Source organism: Suncus etruscus, chromosome 6 (genome assembly GCF_024139225.1).
Source record: "Suncus etruscus isolate mSunEtr1 chromosome 6, mSunEtr1.pri.cur, whole genome shotgun sequence".
Classification (NCBI taxonomy): Eukaryota; Metazoa; Chordata; class Mammalia; order Eulipotyphla; family Soricidae; genus Suncus; species Suncus etruscus.
The window spans coordinates 10,837,798-10,856,004 of NC_064853.1; the positions used below are offsets into that span (position 1 = coordinate 10,837,798).

The 18,207-nt window shown below is 47.5% G+C and overlaps 1 protein-coding gene across 1 annotated transcript in view; it reads left to right on the forward strand.

Annotated features, from left to right (window-relative positions):
- The window catches only part of GNG12 (G protein subunit gamma 12), a 126,405-nt gene extending 114,524 nt beyond the window's left edge, over nt 1-11,881 (forward strand). The window contains exons 3-4 of the mRNA XM_049774425.1: nt 9,429-9,537; nt 11,513-11,881. Coding sequence (XP_049630382.1) covers nt 9,445-9,537; nt 11,513-11,638 — 219 coding nt within the window. The 5' untranslated portion in view covers nt 9,429-9,444 and the 3' untranslated portion in view covers nt 11,639-11,881. The remainder of the gene's footprint in view (nt 1-9,428; nt 9,538-11,512) is intronic.
- The last annotated feature ends 6,326 nt before the right edge of the window (nt 11,882-18,207 follow it).

The window sequence follows — 18,207 nt, forward strand, 5'->3', positions numbered from 1 at the left end:
TTGAAAAGTGGACTTGAAGTAGCTGTGTTTTGAGGCTGCTTCATTCCTGGTGCTGTTGAGAACTGATGACACCCATCATTGCCACCACTCCTGAGAGCTCGTGTCAGAATCATTGAATGTTTATGTGGTTTTTGGATCACACCCAGCAGCACTCAGGGATCACTCCTGGCTCCACCTCAGAAATCGCCCCTGGGCCATATGGGATGCCGGGATTCGAACCACCGTCCTTCTGCATGAAAGGCAAACACACCTTACCTCCATGCTATCTCTCTGGCCCCGTTGATGTGGATTCTTGACCACCACCCCAGCCTGGGTGTGCAGAAAAGTGTGCCTGTATGGATGTGAGGGATTGTCTCTGTGGCTCTGTGTGTGACTGTATATCTGTGAGTCAATATGAGTACAGTTGAGTGCGTGAGAATGTAAGTGTGAATGTGGGGGTAAAGATCTGTGTGTGAATATTGTGCGTGTCTGTATTTGTGTCTGTGTGAATGAGCACGTGTGAGTGTATGAATGAGTATAAACGTGGGAATAGATTTGTATGAGTGTGCAAATATTTATGTGGGTATATGTGTGGGGGGTGTATGTGTGTGAATGAGTGCATATGGTTGTATGAGTGTGTGAAGATGTGTGCATGCGTGACCATAAGTGGATGGGCAAGAAAGTGTGTGGATGCATGCATAAATGTGTGAGTGTTTATATATGAATGGATGGGTGTGAGTAAAAGTGGGTGTGAATGTGTGAACAAGTGAGCACGTTTAGGTCTCTATGTGGGTGCAAGACTGCGTGATGAGTGTGTTTAAGTGTGAATGAATGTACAGGTGTTTATGTGTGTCTTTGTGAGTGTGAGTATTGGTGTAAGTACATATGTGAGTTTGTGTGTCTACATTGTCCTAGAGACACTCAGTTTGGTCAGGAACCCGTCTCTCAGGCTCTGCCGCCTCCTCTGGATTCTGACCCGGTTGGCTCATTCTCCAGGCTCCCTGCCAGCTTCTCAGAGCCTGGGAGGAGGGTAAGATCCTGGCCTGGAATCCCGGCATCCCTTTAAGAGAGTCGAGAGTCATTCACTCTTTCTTGTCCAGTTTCTCCCCAAAAGAGCCCTGTCGTCTCCTCCCACCACCACCATGGAGCCTGGTGTCAGAGCAACCCTGTGCCATCCCTTTAGTGGAGGCCTGTCTTATCTCCTGGGGTACCTCTGGCCTCCCTGCACACTGCAGATTCTGGATTCTCCCTCCCTCCCCCCCATATCCTGGTGCTCAGAAGTTGACAGGCTTTAGTGATTCAGAGGACGCAGGTGGCCTGAGTCCCAACTCTGCTGCTCACGTCAGGAGCTCCTTAGGGTTTCAGCTGCTCAGTGACACAGAAATACTTGATTTGTCTAATGGATGTAATGAAAGCCCTCATTGAATTAACCTGGTGCATCCTAAGGACTTAGGGTGCTGCTTTTCCACTTTTCTCACTGTGACATTGTCATCAACATGATCTGTGCTGGGATTCGAGGCCCTGTAAAAATCAAGGAACCCTATAAGGCCCCAATTAGGGGTGGCAAGTATTGAAATCTCTGTCTGCAGAAACTGAACTCTATGGAGGGCTGGGAGAGACTCTTCTAGACTGTTCTTCCCCTCCCACCATCCTTGGAGAGTCCCTATACTGGCACTCCCCAAACCTTGTTCCTGCAGCCCTTCTTTGTCTCTCCTTCTCAGGTGCCCAGCCTGGTGCCTTAGTCACCACCACTCCTCAACCACTTGTCCTTTCTGTCCTTTGCTCTCAAAACTGCTCCCGAGAGATCCTGGCAAGCCCTGCAGGCTCAGCCACACTCCAGACTGCAGGTTTGGATTGAGGGGAAGGAGAAAAAGAATTGTGTCTTCCCTCTGCCACTTTGCCAGTCTTGGGCTGCGTGTTCACCGACAGCCTGGAATGATAGAAAGAGCCTCTCCCCCTTGCTTATCGGCAGGTTAGCAAACAGTCCAGGAACTGTTGCGTAGCCATCGGGTTCAGCTCCAGGAAATGGAAAGCAAAGAGCAGGCCACACAGTATGAGGGGGAGGGCATCTGGGCATCCGGTGTTTGCAGGGATAGTGACAGAGCTATGGGGCAGGGAGTCTTTAAAGATGACTTCCAAGACCAATGATCTGATCACAGGCCAAGCAGGAAGTGAAGCTGGGACCAGGCCTGCCTGTGTCTCAGCACCATACTGCCAGTCAGGGACCACTCGGATGCCACCACTCAGCTGAGCCTCAGAAATAAGCCCAAGCATCCAGATTGCTCCCAGAGCCTGCAGCAGGAGAACATATCTGCCTCTCTCTGCCAGGCAGGACATGCCACAGCCTAGGCACTGAAACCACAAAGATGTCTTTTCTTTCAGTTGTGCAGGTTAGAAGGTTGAGATCAGGCTCCAGCCCTCCCGAGGCCTCTCTCTGGCAGGCACACAGCTGCCTTCTCCCTGTGACATCACCATTCAGACCTAATTTGGGGCCCATCCGCAGGAACTCTTGACAATGTCTTGGGGTGCTCAGGGATCATTCCTGGCAGTGCTTAGGAAACCAGATGGGATGTCAGGGATTATACCTAGGTCAGCCAAGTGTATGGCAAGTGTTGTATCCACTGTACTATCATTCTGGCCCCTTCACTTGTCCTCTTTAAAGGCCCTACTTCCTAAGAGAAGGGGATTCTGGGAGGTTGGATTTGTCTGTGGATTGAGGGGGAGCAAACAGCTTCCAAAGCTTAGGAATAATGTTGTCTAATTTTATTCCACCCAAGAGCCTTTTGTAAGATGCCCTGAAGGGTCTTTTGAGAACAAAAATAATAGTACCTACTTTCCTATGACCAAAGGAGGGCTTAACAGAGATTACAAGTCCTCGCCAGCTCCCCATTCTAGACCCTGGATAAGCAGCTGAGCACCCCCTTCCCACCACCTCTGACCTTGACTGTGTCCCTGATACTGTAGATCCAGGGCTCAGGAGGAGGATTCTGTCATAAGTTCATGTTAGCAAGCCCACCAGGTGCACTGCCAAGGCTAGAGGGACTAGACACACACACACACACACACACACACACACACACACACACACACACACACACTAGACACACACACACACACACACACACACACACACACACACACACACACACACACACACACACACACACACACACACACACACACACACACACACACACACACACACACCCTTCCAGTCCAGTTTGATCTAATTGTCTGCCTCGTCTCCCCCAAATCTTCCTTTTAAAGTAAAATCACTCCCTTTTGCAAATGCGGGCATTTGAAAATTAAAACACGGCTTCAGATTCACCCTGTGTGGGCCCCGACCACACACATCTGCAGGCTGGATTCCGCCTGTGGGGCTGCGATGAGAAGCTAGAGTGTCTGGGAGGGTGGGAATGGGGTTTGCAGGACTCGGCTCTGCATTCAGCCCCCCACTCACCTCCGAGCCACCTTTGACATTCTCTCTCACTGCCTGCTCACATCACCTCGAAACTTCCTGTGGGAAGATCTGCCTACATCTGCCATTCACCTCTGCCCTTCACGTCTGCATTCACATCTGCCAGGCGGGGCACTGGTTGGCACAGTTCTAGGTGTTCCAGCTGCCCTCGGAGGTGGGTCTCCTACCCCTTTTGCTCTGCAGGAGGGGCTCCAAGTGTCACAGGAAGTCACAGAGAGTTGAAGCAAGATCAGAGGCTACATAGAAGCCTGAGGGTTTGTTTTATTGTTAATGGTTTTCTCTTTTAAGATTGCTTTTGTTTGTTTGTTTGTTGTAGTCCTCTCTTTCATTCTAGTCATAAGGGGCATTTGCTCCTTTGAAGGACATCAGCTTCATGCCAGACATTGAATTACCAATTGTGCTTCAGATTGTGGGGTGCTTTGGGGTATTCCTCCCAGACCTGCTCCAGGTTTCCATTGCCATTCCCCCCCCACCTGCAGAAATGAGGGAGACAGCTCTGTAGGCTGAAGCATTTGCCAGTCTCTCTTAGACCCTTGGAAACCCCTCCCTACCCCACTCGTTTCTTGGCCTCTGATCACTGCTCAGAGTGACCTCATGGTTTTTCTGTGTGTGTGTGTGTCTCTCTCTCACACACACACACACACACACACACAAATACACTCATAAAATAAATGTCTTAGCTATTTCTAGGAATTTCTAGGAACCTAAAAATTCCAATGAACAACAGCCCTAAGACCAAGGCCAATGACTTAAATGGCCAAACACCACCTACATTCATACAAATCGCTTAGCCATATGGAGGCAGGAAAACAGATGTGAAAGCCAGATTCTGTCATCAAACGGGCTTTACGCAGACCTTGGCCCTGCCAGGTGGAGCAGAGCCCCCCACACACCCCCATAACCTCCAGACCTCCCCCCTATGGCCCACATCTCCAGATGCTGACCTCAGTTTTTACTAAGGAGCAGCTGCCATAACATTCTTGCTTAGCTCGCAGATAGATAGGAGAGAGGAGGCTGCTTATGAGAGACTCCGAGGGCAAACAGATGCCTTCTGTGCTGAAAGGGGAATGCACACAAGCATGGAGCAGTAGGTAGTCCCCCAATTCTGGGATCTGGAAGGGTAAGGTCACCACTGATTAAAAGCCCCATTGCATGGCAAGAGCAATGGGCAGCAGTAGGGTGTTTGTCTTGCACACAATTGACCTATGATGGACCGTGATTCAATCCCCCTGTGTCCCATGTGGTCCCTCAAGCTAGGAGCGATTTCTGAGCACAGAGCCAGGAGTAACCCTGAACGTCACTGGGTGTGGCCCAAAAATAAAATAAATAAATTAAATAAAAAAGAACCCCATTGTGCACTGTGGTGTGACGTCCTGGGGTTACGGGAATAAAGTTCACCGGAATTGAGTCCTTTATGCTGAGCGCCGAGCAGAGTGACTGGCAGAGTGACTGGCGGGGCAAAGAGGCTGCTGGCAACCTGCCGGCCTGACCTAGAGCAAGTTCCTGACCTCAGTGGCATCACCCCTAAAGTGAGGAGAAAGCAGTCAGAGACCTTTCAGGATTCCCGTGAGGCTTCGTGTACAAATGCATACAAAAGGGATGTGTGAGCGCAGAGACTCCCTCCCAATATCAGGTGGTGTTTGCCTTGGAAGCTATTCTTGGAGGCAGAAGAAAGGCGCTTTTTTCCCCACCTAGCAGCACAAACAAACAACAGCCGGCCCTGCCGCTGAAGGGAGACCAAAGCAAAACCTCTTTGCTGGGACCTGAAGCTGTTGGCTTCCCAACCTCCCCTCTGGTTCTGCCAGGCCAGCTGTGGATCTGCACAGCAGCTGAGAGCTGGGAGGAAGCCCTGAGCTTGTCTGTCCCTCCAGCGCCTCTCAACACCTCTGCCTGCACCAAAGTCACAAAACAATGAACACAGGAGCTGGTACTTTGCAGAGACAGTTATGGCAGAAGAGTCATTTCAAGAGGTTTCTTCAATGCAAACCACATAAGTCTCATGATTCCTCCAGAGGAGAAATGTAACCCTGAAAAGTCTATTCTTGCCCTTTTTTAGAGGGGTTCAGTGTACCCAATAGTGCTCTAGGACTACTCCCGGCTCTGTGCTTAGATAACCAGAAGGCACTGAGATTAAACCCAGGTCTCTTACTTACAAAGTTTGTACTCAACCCATTGAGCTTTCTGTCTACCTGGTACGCACACTTTCTTCCAGCTGCTTTTGGAATTGACCTTACTTCATTTACTTTTACGACATTCAGTAGAAAGGTGATTGTGTAGAACAAATCCGGGATCCTGTAAAAATCATTTATCACTTGAACTGTACCTAGTTTCTGGAAGTGGGGGGGCTTTAATTGTCTTGTCAGCAAAAGGGACAGGACAAAAGAAAGAAATTGCATTTGAGTTGAGAGCCTCAAAAGGTGGCCAGGGTAAAAAAAAAAGAGGGACACGAGGGACTTAGCAGTGGCAAAAAAAAAAAGTAGGAGTGCTCAGGAGAACCCTTCTGGAAGGTTAGGTAGGTGTGGCCAGAATCTAGATACCAGGATAAGGCAGTTCTGCAGGGGCTCCCAAGTTTGGCCTTTGTGAACTCTGGCTGCCCCTTCCACTTTGGCTGTATTGCTACCATCTTTGGTCACACAATTGGGTTCTGTGATTTTTCACCAGGGTCCCACACTTAACTGGGCACATCCTTGATTGCATTGGGGATTTTATCCTTTATTGTGTTACCAATGGTTTCAAAAGTCAAGATTGCCTAGATGATGATGGGCATGAGAGAGGGATGATGCCAGGGATCGAACTCCCAGTCTTAAGTCTACAAAGAGCCATCCTTGGCTGGCCCCTGGCTTGTTTTCATTACTGTCATTGTTTTGGGTCACACCCAGGAATGCTCAGGGTTTGCTCCTGGCTCTGCACTCAGGAATTCCTTTTGGCAGTGCTCCGGGGACCATATGGTATGTTGGGGATTGAACCCAAATTGGTCATGTGTGGGCCAAGTTCCTGCCCCACTGTGCTATCACCCCAGCCCCTCATGGCTAATTTTGAGTCATATAATCCAGTTGGCAAGTCCGGAAGGCCTCTGGACCCAAGATGCAAAGTTCCTCACACATTTCAAAGGGAGCCCCCCCACCACCACCACCACCAGCTTTTTAAAAATAGAGCCTGACGGAGTGTTTGCTTATGGTCACACTGGTTGAGTAGTCGCTCCCTCCTCCTGATACTGGGTGAAGTGAGGGCCAGTTACAGGAAAGCTCACTGGGGCCTTGGAAACTTTTCTTCACCCTGGAGAATGCCTGGCGTTATTCTCATGCAAAAGGGAACATTTGAGAAAGTCCTCAGGGTGCAGCCTAGAAACCACAGGCTGCTACCCAAAAGAGTGTCAGGTTCGCCTTCTGGAGGCTCAGAACCTGCGCCAGCTGGCAGGGGCGCCCACTTCTACGTGCCGCTGCAGGAACAAACTCAGGAGGCAATACACTGGAAATCTGGGTCCTTGGCTCCATCCTTGGCGGCAGGCAGGGCTGCCTACTGCGTGCGCCCTGTTTCAAAGGCTGCTTAATAAGTGCTTGCCTGGGAGCTCTGGAAGAGGCTGGGCCAGGCGACTGGGTACGAGCCAAAGCACCAGGAGGAAACTCAGCCCTCCTTTGGATGGGACAGGATGACAGGAGACTGGGGACCTTGGAGGAGGCATCTAGTTCAGGGGTGTGTAACAGCAAGGCTGTCCAGCATAAGACAGAACCATCCAAGCTCATCACATGATTCTCTAGGGCTCCCTATCCAGCAGAATTCCATTAGCTGTTGGCATCAGCCTTTCCAACATGCCCTGAGACCTGGACATGGCAGAATTGCCCGGGGCCATGCTGAGAAAGCCACATATCCACCAGATACAGTCACTTCCAGCCTTGAATTCACTGGCCAGTGGAGGCAGGTTTGGAGGCCCAGGGACCCCCAATAAATGCCTAAGCAACCTGTGCCAGCCAGGATAAAGTGAGAGCAGCTGGTTCTGGAGCATCTTAGCCAGTACAAAACTTATAGGGGCCACAGCTAATTGGATTCTCAAAAGTAACTGTCTAGGGGTTGGAGCAATGGCACAGTGGGAGGGCACCTACCCAGGATGGACCATGGTTCAAACCCCGGCATCTCATATGGTCCCCCAAGCCAGAAGCGATTTCTGAATGCATAGCCAGAAGTAACCCCTGAGTGTCACTAGGTGTGCCCCCCCCCCAAATAAAGTAACTGTAGAGCTAGAGATGTGGTCCAAGGGAGCACATGAGTCTAGGTCCTAGGCTCTAGGATATGTGAGTCCCTGCTGGGCTGAGCATTGCTAGCAGTGGACCCCCAAATACTTCTAGCTATAACCCTTATTTTTGTTCTGTTTTGTTTTGGGGTCACACCAGACAGTGCTTAGAAGTCACTCCTGGCAGGCTCGGGGGACCATATGAGATGCCGGGATTTGAATCACTGTCCATCCTCGGTTGGCTGCATGTAAAGCAAATGCCCTACCACTGTGCTATCTCTCTGGCCCAATGACCCTTATTTTTTTTAATGCCTAAAGCATGACATCTTCATTTTACAACTAAGAAGCTGTGGGTTTTCTAACCTGCCACGTTTCTCCTCAGCTAGTAAGAGGCCCAGTGGGGTTAGATCTGCATCTTGCTCTTTCTTGGCTGATTAGCCTGGCTTGTAGGTAGGTTTTGAGCACACTTTTCCTTGGACATTGAACCCCAAGATCCTTCTGACCTATGTCCTGGATCTCTGCCAGCAGGGACTTCCTCAGTCTAAAGGACCCATGTGATCACATCTGGAGCCTTTGGGTAGTTGCTGTCTTTGCAACCTACCTAGCTGCTCCAGCCTTTGGCCAGGGCTGCCTCATGCAGGGCTGAGTCAGCCTGTGCTGGCTGCTGGCGCCATCAGGGTGCCCTGGAACTTGCTGAGTCTTTGCAGAGTGCCAGCAAGTCACACCTAGTGTCCACCTGGGTCCATGAGTCACGCATGAATGTCCCACATGGCTGCCCTGTCTGCCAGCTCCAGTGCCATCATGCTGAGAGAAAGGTTCTGCCAGAGATGACAGAAATGGTGCATGCATTTGCTCCCCATCACCCTGGCCCCCTAGACAATGGAGGGGTCAAATGTCAAGGTACTAGCCACTTCTATGGCATTTCACGGATGCTGTGGAGAGAAGGATGGGGCCCCCTCGAATCCAAGGACAGACAGAGAGGAGCATCAACCCAAGAACATAGGGAGCGAAAGGGGAAGCTAGATTAGCAGGTGGCCGCCAGATCAAGGTCAAAAGAAAACAAATCTGCTATTAAATGTCTCTTGCTTTGCCGATCCATGTAACTCACATTTGCTGGAGGTCCATCACTGAGTCTGTTGGCTGAAAGGGACCCGCTTTTTCTTGAATAAAAGCTTCCTTATCGACTCAACTAACTTTCTCCAAGTGATTGCAAAGTTAGATAGCACCTACAAATGTACCCTTTGTACAAAGTTCTCTGAAGGCCCTCCCCTCACCAGTTTCTGCTGCCAGGCCCTGTCCCCATGTAATAGTTGGGTAAGAGAGCCAAAACTGAAATCAAATCAAACCTTCTATTAAGGGACAGAGCAGCAGCGTGCCCGGGAATGGAGCCTCTGGGCTGCATGCTGGGTTCACCGGAAGCCACCGCACCCTGGCAAATGTTGGTGCGTGTGTTTCCTCTCAGAAAATCTAAAAAAAAAAAAAAAAAAAAAAAAAAAAAAGCTGCTTTTATGTTGGCATGTTGGGTTTTAAGGGTTCCACTACTGGGCCTGGGTTTCTGCCAGCCCAAAACTCAGAAAGGTACCCCGAGCAACAAGCTGAGGCCAAGGCTAGCCCTGGCACTGGAAATGCTGTGATGGTTGGAGAGTGACAGCCCAATGTTATGCAAAACTGCTGAATTGAGGGGACCTCTGAGGATGACTGTTCCAGGCATCTTTTAAAAACAAACTTCTCTTCTGATTTTAGGAGACAGTAACTCACGATGTCGAGCAAAACAGCAAGCACTAACAACATCGCCCAGGCCCGGAGGACTGTGCAACAGCTGAGACTAGAAGCTTCCATTGAACGGATAAAGGTAAGGAACCTAGATGGGACCGGAAGTGCCTTCTGCCAGTTCTCCTGGCTCACCAAAGCTTCAGGCACAAGTCTAGCATTGCCCAGGCCTGCAGCCTGGGGCAGGCTTCCTTTCAGACCTGTGGCTCTCCTTGTTGTCTTACATGGGATGGGCCTCGTTTCAGAAGCTCTAGTGTTGGTCTCAGCTTGGACAGAAACCCTAAAATCCTAGACAGGATTTCCTGAGGACTATCTTCCCCAAGGGAGCACATCAAGTCCTGTGATCTCTTTGTTCCCTTCTGGGGTTCCCCGTGGACCACATAAACATCCTTGTCATCCCTCTGGAATTTAGGAAGTGTTCTAGAGTCATCCATGCAGCTGAGGCAGCCTCGCAGGACCAAGCAGTGGCCAACCAGAGTCTCTCTTTGTGGTACATATCACCTTCCCCAGGAGTGGGTTTTCAGGGCCACATTGGATCCACACAATGCCAGGTTTCCTGGGGGCCAGGAAGGAACTGGAAAGCAGTTGTTTGGTCTCATGCTTTTGCATTCTTGGTCGGGTCCCATGTCCCAAGAGGGGACTGGCTGGTGAGGGCCCTGGAATGCTGTGAGTAATGCTTGTATCCTAGAAACGGAAGCAGTCACCTGATAATTTCCTCTCAGCCTGGAGATGGTCACCTGTCTCCGAGCATGAGGCTGCCTGTACTCTGAGCCAAAAGCCTCAGCTGCCCCTCCTCCCCATGTCTCTCCTGATGAGACTCATCAGTTATTCCCAGGGGTCCATTCCTCCACCCCTACCCCCCCTTGCTAGACTTCAGAGCAGAGCTCAGCATGTTCCATCTCAGACTCTTTGTGAGCTGACTGGATTCCTTTCTTTTTCCAAGCACAATCCTTTTAGCAAGATAGATGGTCAGTCATGGTACAGCCACTCCCAGCAGTTCCTGTAAATCTTGAAGATGTGCTACAACCTGGCTCTGTTCTCAAGAGTTTAGGCTCCAGGGCTACAACTCCTTATTTCTTTAACACGTTCTTTCTTACTCTGTCTCTCTCTCCCCTCCCTCTCTCCCTCTTTTCTCTCTCCCTCTCCTCTTCTTCCCTTAATCCACATCCACTTTTCCTCTGTTCCACACCCACTGATTCTGAGAAATTTCAAAACCACCAGAGAGTTGCAGCAATAAACATCTCCCCTTTACCAAGAGAGACACCTATTGTTCACTTTCTGTCACATTTGCACTCCCTCTGTGTACATACAAAACATCGTTTTTCTTTGCAGGCACCACAACTTTCCACCCTGAAATCTTTTCCCATCTGTTTCCTAAACATCCCCAGAGCACATTATAACATTCAGGATCATTGGGTCATCTTGGTACGCACAGAGACTGTGTTTGAAGAAACCTGTCTCCCTTCCCCTCAATTTGGCAGGATGGCCCTCACTGTGGATGCAGTTAGCCTCAGATAACTAGATTCTGGTGAGGAATGCTGACTACCTAGGGACATATCCTCAGTGCTTAGGGGTTACTCCTGGTAGTGTTTGGGTAAACTTATGGGATGCTGCGGGTTAGACCTGGGTCATCTGCACACAAGGTAAACTCTTTACAAGCTATACTATCTTTATGGCCACTGTTGACCAATTTTAAGGTAAAGAAAGGCTTTATCTCTTGGAATTCTTGGAAAGTACCTTTTGGGGCCACGGAGTTTGTTCTGGCAGTGAGAAGGTTACCTTGTGTATGTGGCTACATATGACCAACATATGCAGAGCATGCCAGGGTATCTCCTAAGCATGGAATAGCCCCTAAGCACAAGTATGTGTGGCGCATTTCCCAAACCTATGTTTGTATGTTGATACATCAACTACTTTTCTCCCTTTTGAACTAGAAGAAATCTATGAGTGATTCCTTGAGATTCCAGTCACCCTCATTCCATTAGGCAACTGTCAGACACACTCAGAACTCACCAGTAAAGATTTTTTCTCTCTCTTTGGCTTTGTCTGCATGGCAGGTGTCCAAGGCATCCGCGGATCTCATGTCCTACTGTGAGGAGCATGCCAGGAGCGACCCTCTGCTGATAGGCATCCCCACCTCAGAAAACCCCTTCAAGGATAAAAAAACTTGCATCATCTTATAGAGGAAGAGGAAGCCGGCTCCTCATCTCTTCTCAACGAAGCCAATTCTGAGCAGTTCCTTGACAAGACCCCCCCTTTCTGCTTCTTTGGTAACCACTCCCCTGGCTAACACACTCTTGTGAACTCTGTTTCCTTCGGCTGCCCTTCCTCTCAGCGCCCCCTCTCCCAATTTAATACAGAATAACAGTCTTGTTTTCCATCTGGACATGACAGTGTCATATGGGGTTACTGCTTAAGGAGAGTTGGTCTGAGCCTTTTCCACACTCACATACACACACATACACACACAGAGTTTCGTTCTCTCAAATGTAATATGAATGATCCACTTATGTCAAGACCTGAATTACCTAAGTGCTTGTCTGGGTTAGCATGGTAAGGACCTAAGTCCTTAAACCTTTATAGTCTCGTGTGTTCTTAATAGGGTTGTTGTGCCTATGTTGTTGTGAACAGTCCACTGGGGGATAGGGGGTGGTATGGGGGGGATCGGTGTGTGTGTCTATTTAAATAGGTGACTTTCTGGATCTACAGAGCAGATCTTACTTCCTCCTGAAAACTCTCTTCATATCATCATGTTCAACCTCAAAAGTTAGACTTTTATTGTGCAGAAGTAGAAAAATAAATGATTTTCGTAGGATATAGCCCAGTGGTAGAGTGCATGTTTCCCCATGGGTAGCTAAGGATAAGGCTGGGATCAAACCCCACCATATCTCTCTCTCTCTCTCTCTCTCTCTCTCTCTCTCTCTCTCTCTCTCTCTCTCTCTCTCTCTCTCTCACATACACACACACACACACACACACACACACACACACACGGCAAAATTTTCTTTTCATGTAACAGTGGTAATGATACAAAAACTCACTGTACCTCATCATGAAGTCATGAAGTCACTTCTCCTCTCTTGAGATCCTGCTGACTTCTGAGATGACTATAAAAAGTGCCAGTGAAGAGCCAGTTGTCAAATGAGACACCCCTTAGAATCTGATTTGCCCATGGGAACTGTGTGTCTATCATGGGCAGCTGTGCTGCTGGGTCTTCTGTGTGGATCAGGGGAGACACCTTTGATATTTCAACACAAAGATGGGGACTGGACACCCTACATAAGTGGCACAGAGGATAGGGAACATCAGTGGGAAAAACTCAACTATAGTTGACCTGACTTGGTGACTGAGCAAGTCACCCTCGTCTCTCTGCTACTAGAAAATGTATTTTCAGGGGCCAGAGAAAGAGCATGGAGGTAGGGCAGTTGCCTTGCATGCAGAAGGGTGGTGGTTTGAATCCCGGCATCCCAGATGGTTCCCCAGGCCTGCCAGGAGCGATTTCTGAGCATAGAGCCAGGAGTAACCCTGAGCGCTGCCACATGTGACCAAAATATCAAAAAAAAAAATTTTTTTTTTCAGAGGAAGTGGTTCCAGTCCTAGCCCCAGGGAAAAAAAACCAAGGAAAAAAAAAACACTAGGGTAAGAAAGAAACACATGGGTCCAGAGCAGTAGTGCAGTGGGTAGGGCACGTGCCTTGAATACAGCCAACATATGTTTAATTCCTGGCACCCCATGTGGTCCCTGGAGCCCACCAGGAATGATCCCTGAGCACAGAGCCAAGAGAAAGTCCTGAGTATTTACCTAAAAATTACCTAAAAAGGAAAAGGAAAAAGAACACAACACCATACATGTGCATGCTTGCACACACACACACAGACACACACACACACACACACACATCAAGACAGAGCACTTTTCAAGTTACTTTAGCATCAAGCTCACCTTCCTTTCAGCCCTGACCCCCCAGATCAATAAAGATCCCAGTACCCAGAGAAGATTGAATTCACTTCTACACCATTTGGGTCCAGAGCTCCACTGCCAGTGTTGGGTTCCAGAACTTTCTTCTCATTCTGGGAAGTCTCTAAGGGGAAATTATTAAATGAAGAAGGAATGGCCAAAGGAATGGCCAAAATGGCCAAAGGATATTTTAACTTTGTCAAAGGGGAAGGGGCCTTTATTTTTCTCAATCATGAGGCCTTTGTCATTTTAAGCCCTTCCTAGTTTCTGAGAAGTCACTGCTAATGGCAGAAGGTCCAAAAACATCAAAAAGAACAACTGATTTGAGCCCCCACAGAAATTATTTCCAGTTGATTTCGTAGTTTTGCACTATCTTGTGCCACCAAGGACACACTAAACATCTGGGCTCTCTGAGCTTGAGGCTGATGTATGATGAAGGTTGTTCTGACAGGATTTTCCACTTGCCTGTTGTTCTACAATTCAGCATTGGTAATGGGCCTTCTGGTTTCTGTCTCTGAGATATGTGAAAATCAGGCCTCCTTCTCTCACCTTGTATCTTTTGCCAAGGGCTTCCCCTCAGCCCCATTCTAGAGCCCAGGAACCTGCTGGCAACCATCAAGGCTGCAATGCCCAAAAGAACTTCATAGCTCATGCTTCTCTGAATGAGAATTTTTTTGTTTTTTGTTGTTCATAAATATATTTTTCTACTGAAGGTTCCAAAACTCTAACCTATATTTTATTCTGACCTTGAACCATGTTCAACATATTTATAATGCAGCTTGCTACCAGATACTCTCACAAAATTGCTTTTTGGTGTACCGGGGTTATTTCCCTCCTCCTATTTTACATGCACATTTTTTGGTAATAAGTACAGTTTCTTCTTCAGCACTCAAACCTGTTCTTTGACCTCACAGAAAACAAATCCCTTTTGCCGTCTGTCTGTGAACAAGCTTGGACTCAGAATGGGTGGGTTTGAGGTCCCAGCAGATTTCATTTTATTTTTACCAGCCACACGTCACCGCGGCTGTGAGCAGAATTGTTTAGATTTAACTTCCTAAACAGGTGTGGGATCCATTCAAGTAAAACAAGATCAGATCCTTTGATGCTGACCCCCAGGGGAAGAAAATTGTAGCTGACTGTTGAATTCCGTACAACTAGACATCTATGTGAAAAATGATAATATATGTATTCATAGATGATAAGCAGAAGTCACTTTTATTTATCAGGCTTTATTCTAGTTATAAAGCCATAACTGTTCTCAGTTCAGTACCTGGTTTAAATTAGTGATAGATGAATGCTTAGAATGTATGTTTTTTTTTCCTCCCTACTGCTCTGATGACACAAATGCATGCATCAGAGAGACTTCTTGGCTTCACCGTTTGGGAAGCTACTTAAGCATATTCAATAGTTTTTTTTTGTTTTAATGCTGCTTTGGTTGACATGTGATCACTTTTCTCTTCTCCTAATAGATGCATTAGTTCATAATCTGTTCAGTTGAGCCTCCAAGCCATGACAAAAATAAGCGAGACAAAAAATGCCATGATTTCAAAGCGTTTTACAGGTACACCTTAGAAACAAATGTCAGAAACTCTTTATACCAAATGGTTCATCCTCTCTAGGTTGTAGCTAGCTCTTTTTCCTAAAAAAAGAGAAAAAAAATCAGATTTTTTAATTCCTTGACCTTATGACAGTGAAAAGTGCCATATTCTTAAAGTCCTGATTCACTTGCTCTCTATTTAAACTGTTTTTGTACTTTACTAATCATTAAAGTATCAAAAAATAAGAAAACACAAAACAAAAAAAAAACAACACAAACCTGTTGTACTAGTGATTAAGTCATTTTATTCATAGGTTAGTTTAGGTAATGAAATATGTGCCATACTCTCTCCAGATGCCTTCTCCTCACCCAGTTTACAATTGAGATGATGTCGAAGGGATTACTCCGAATTTGATTTAAGATCTTGATAGGCTTAAGAAGAAGAAGTGGCCTTTTTGAGGAAATAAAATAGCAGAGTGTGTTATGACTTACAGTGATCACTTTCATGCTAATTTTCCTGTCAGTCGGGGGGAACTACATTGAATCAAATAGAATGTATGTGAAAAATCAAGCACTTAATGTAGAGTTGGGTGACCTGTATTTCATTCCTGGATGATCATCCAGCCAATCTTGGGTCACAGTCAGTGTCCTGTGGCGTTGGACAGACCCTTCATCTCTTGTGGCCTCCCTTTCCCTAGCTGGACTTTAAGTCGATGTGACCGAGCCCCCGTCCCATCCCATGGTCTACCCTTCTACTGGTCCTGCCAACATGTTGGTGCTATCAACTGCTTCAGATAGAAAATTGGTTTGTCAATAGTACAGGCTCATCTAATTCATCACTTCTGAAGGCCTTGTTCTTTTATTTCCCCTCCGAGTCTTTTTGGACTTGATTACTGTAATGTTGTCTTTGTATTAGCTGTGTTTCTAGAAACAGATTCTCTGGATGTCTCAGTAAATTTGCATTTGATATACAATTGATGGGATTTTGTTATTTTATACCATTCTGTGGCTCCTCATCTGTCCAGCATCTTATTAACCTCAACACTGTGATCTTTGTTTGGAAATCTGTCCAGTGGGAAGAATAAAAGCATTTACTTCACAGCTACTGTGTGCATAAGATTTTTTTTTTTCGGGCCACACCCATTTGATGCTCAGGGGTTACTCCTGGCTAAGCACTCAGAAATTGCCCCTGGCTTTGGGGGGGACCATATGGGACGCTGGGGGGATCGAACCACAGTCCTGATCCTTGGCTAGCACTTGCAAGGCAGACACCTTACCTCTAGCGCCACCTCACCGGCCCCAAGGTTTGAAAGCTGTTTTGTTCTCCTGAGTGGTGCAGTGCCTCATGGTACACTCTACTACTGGTGTTTCACCTGGTAAATTTACAGCCTCATCCTCATCCCTTTTCTCCCACTTCATTACCACTTTTTAAGCACCTGCTGAGAGCCAGCTGTTGAACATCAGGCGCCCATGACACTTCAATGATTAAGACCCACAGGAAGCACTTACCTACTGACTCTGCCTACTGCTTCCTTGTCAAACAAGAAAAAATTACTATGCAACCCTCCCAGAAATCTACATTATTTAAGCAAACAGAAGCATATTCCAATTGTGTCCACGGCTACCACTGATCCATCTGCATAGTTCCAACACCCCTGAGGGTGTTGTGTAGGTTGGAAGTGACAGAGACATAAAATCATCATGGCAGCTCCAGTGCTGGAACTTGGGAGGGGGAGATGAAGGAAGAGGAAAGGAGGGAGGGAGGGAAGAAAGAGAAGGAGGGAGAAAGGAAAGAGAAGAAAGGAAGGAGGGAGAGAGGAATGAAGGAAGGGAAAGAGGAAGGAAGGAAAGAAAAGGAGAAAGGAAAGAAGGAAGGCAGGAGTGAGAGGGATGAAGGAAGGGAAAGAGAAAAGAAGGAGGGAGGGTGGGAAAGAAGGGAAGGAGGAGGAAGGAAAATGACAGGAGTTGGAGAAAAGTGCTCCAAGTGAAGCACAGCCATGGAGCTCACTCAGGAGATGTGATTACTGGTGCTCAGTGTCTGGAGTCACACCATCTGTGCCACCCTGAGACCCAGCCGTGACCATGGAAACAGGAAACAGGTCATTAGATCATGATGACTCACTTTCGACCAGTGTTGATCCAAGGTACCCTGCCCTGATCTCCTCAGTCCCTTTCCAAGTGGAAGAGGACACTAACACCCAAAAGAGGGAGGGACAGCTGTTGATAGCTGCCTGGTTATGAACTGACCAAGTGACATCAGTGTCCCCTGTTTTGGAATATTCGTGTTTACATTAGAAAGAGGCCAGAGATAACTCATCTCCTTCGAGGAGAGAACTGAAGAACCAAGACACTTGACTCAAGAATTAAAGGACAGCACTCAACAGCACTTGCATGGGTTCAGACTAGCATTTGTGCAATTAAAGTTTGTGCAACTCTCAATGAAAGATGACTTGGTGTGGTTAATGGGACTGAACAGCGATAAAATTCAAACCTGCAGGGACCAAGGGGTTGCAGGGTCTGCCATGTCTTTTTACTTCTCTGGCTACAGATTTGATCGGTTCTCATTGCCTGGCAGATCAGTGGTTCTACACATAACGGATATTCACCCTGAGCTTTTGGGGGGCTTTGAGACCTCTTGGAACTAAGCTAGTTCGAGAAACTTTGTAGTACTCTTCATTTCCTTCCTATGGCTAGGTTTATAAATGTGGTATTGTACCATGTTTATAGAACCTGCTTCTACCACCAACTCTAGGCTTTGCATGTTATATGCCTGTCTGTCACTCAGGCCTGTCCTTGCTTGCTACTGTACCATTTTACTCCTGTGAGTAGCAAGCAAGCAACCTTCACATGTACCCGTCTATTGCGACAATTACTATCTCCTTATCTGAGTCATTCAGAGACTGAATGACTGAGTCTATCAGAAACCGTTTAACTATAGACCAGCCCTGAACAAACATGTACAGCTGGCCTCAGGAACCCTCATCTCCACTATCAACCTCTTCAGAAACCAGTATTTTCTCTGCCTGAAAGGAAACTGCAGTCCCAATAAAGTCAGCCCAAATGCTAATGGTCTAATGAAGTGATGGTTAACCTTTTTGAGCCCAAGTGCCCAAACTGCCACACAATTCCTGGTCCTCCCAATGGCCAGTCTGCTCTCAAAGCAGACACCAGCACACTCGCCTCCCACCACGCCACATATCTTAATTGCAGACCTTCCCTCATGCCAACTGCAAAGCCTTTGCGTGCCATAGGTTCGCC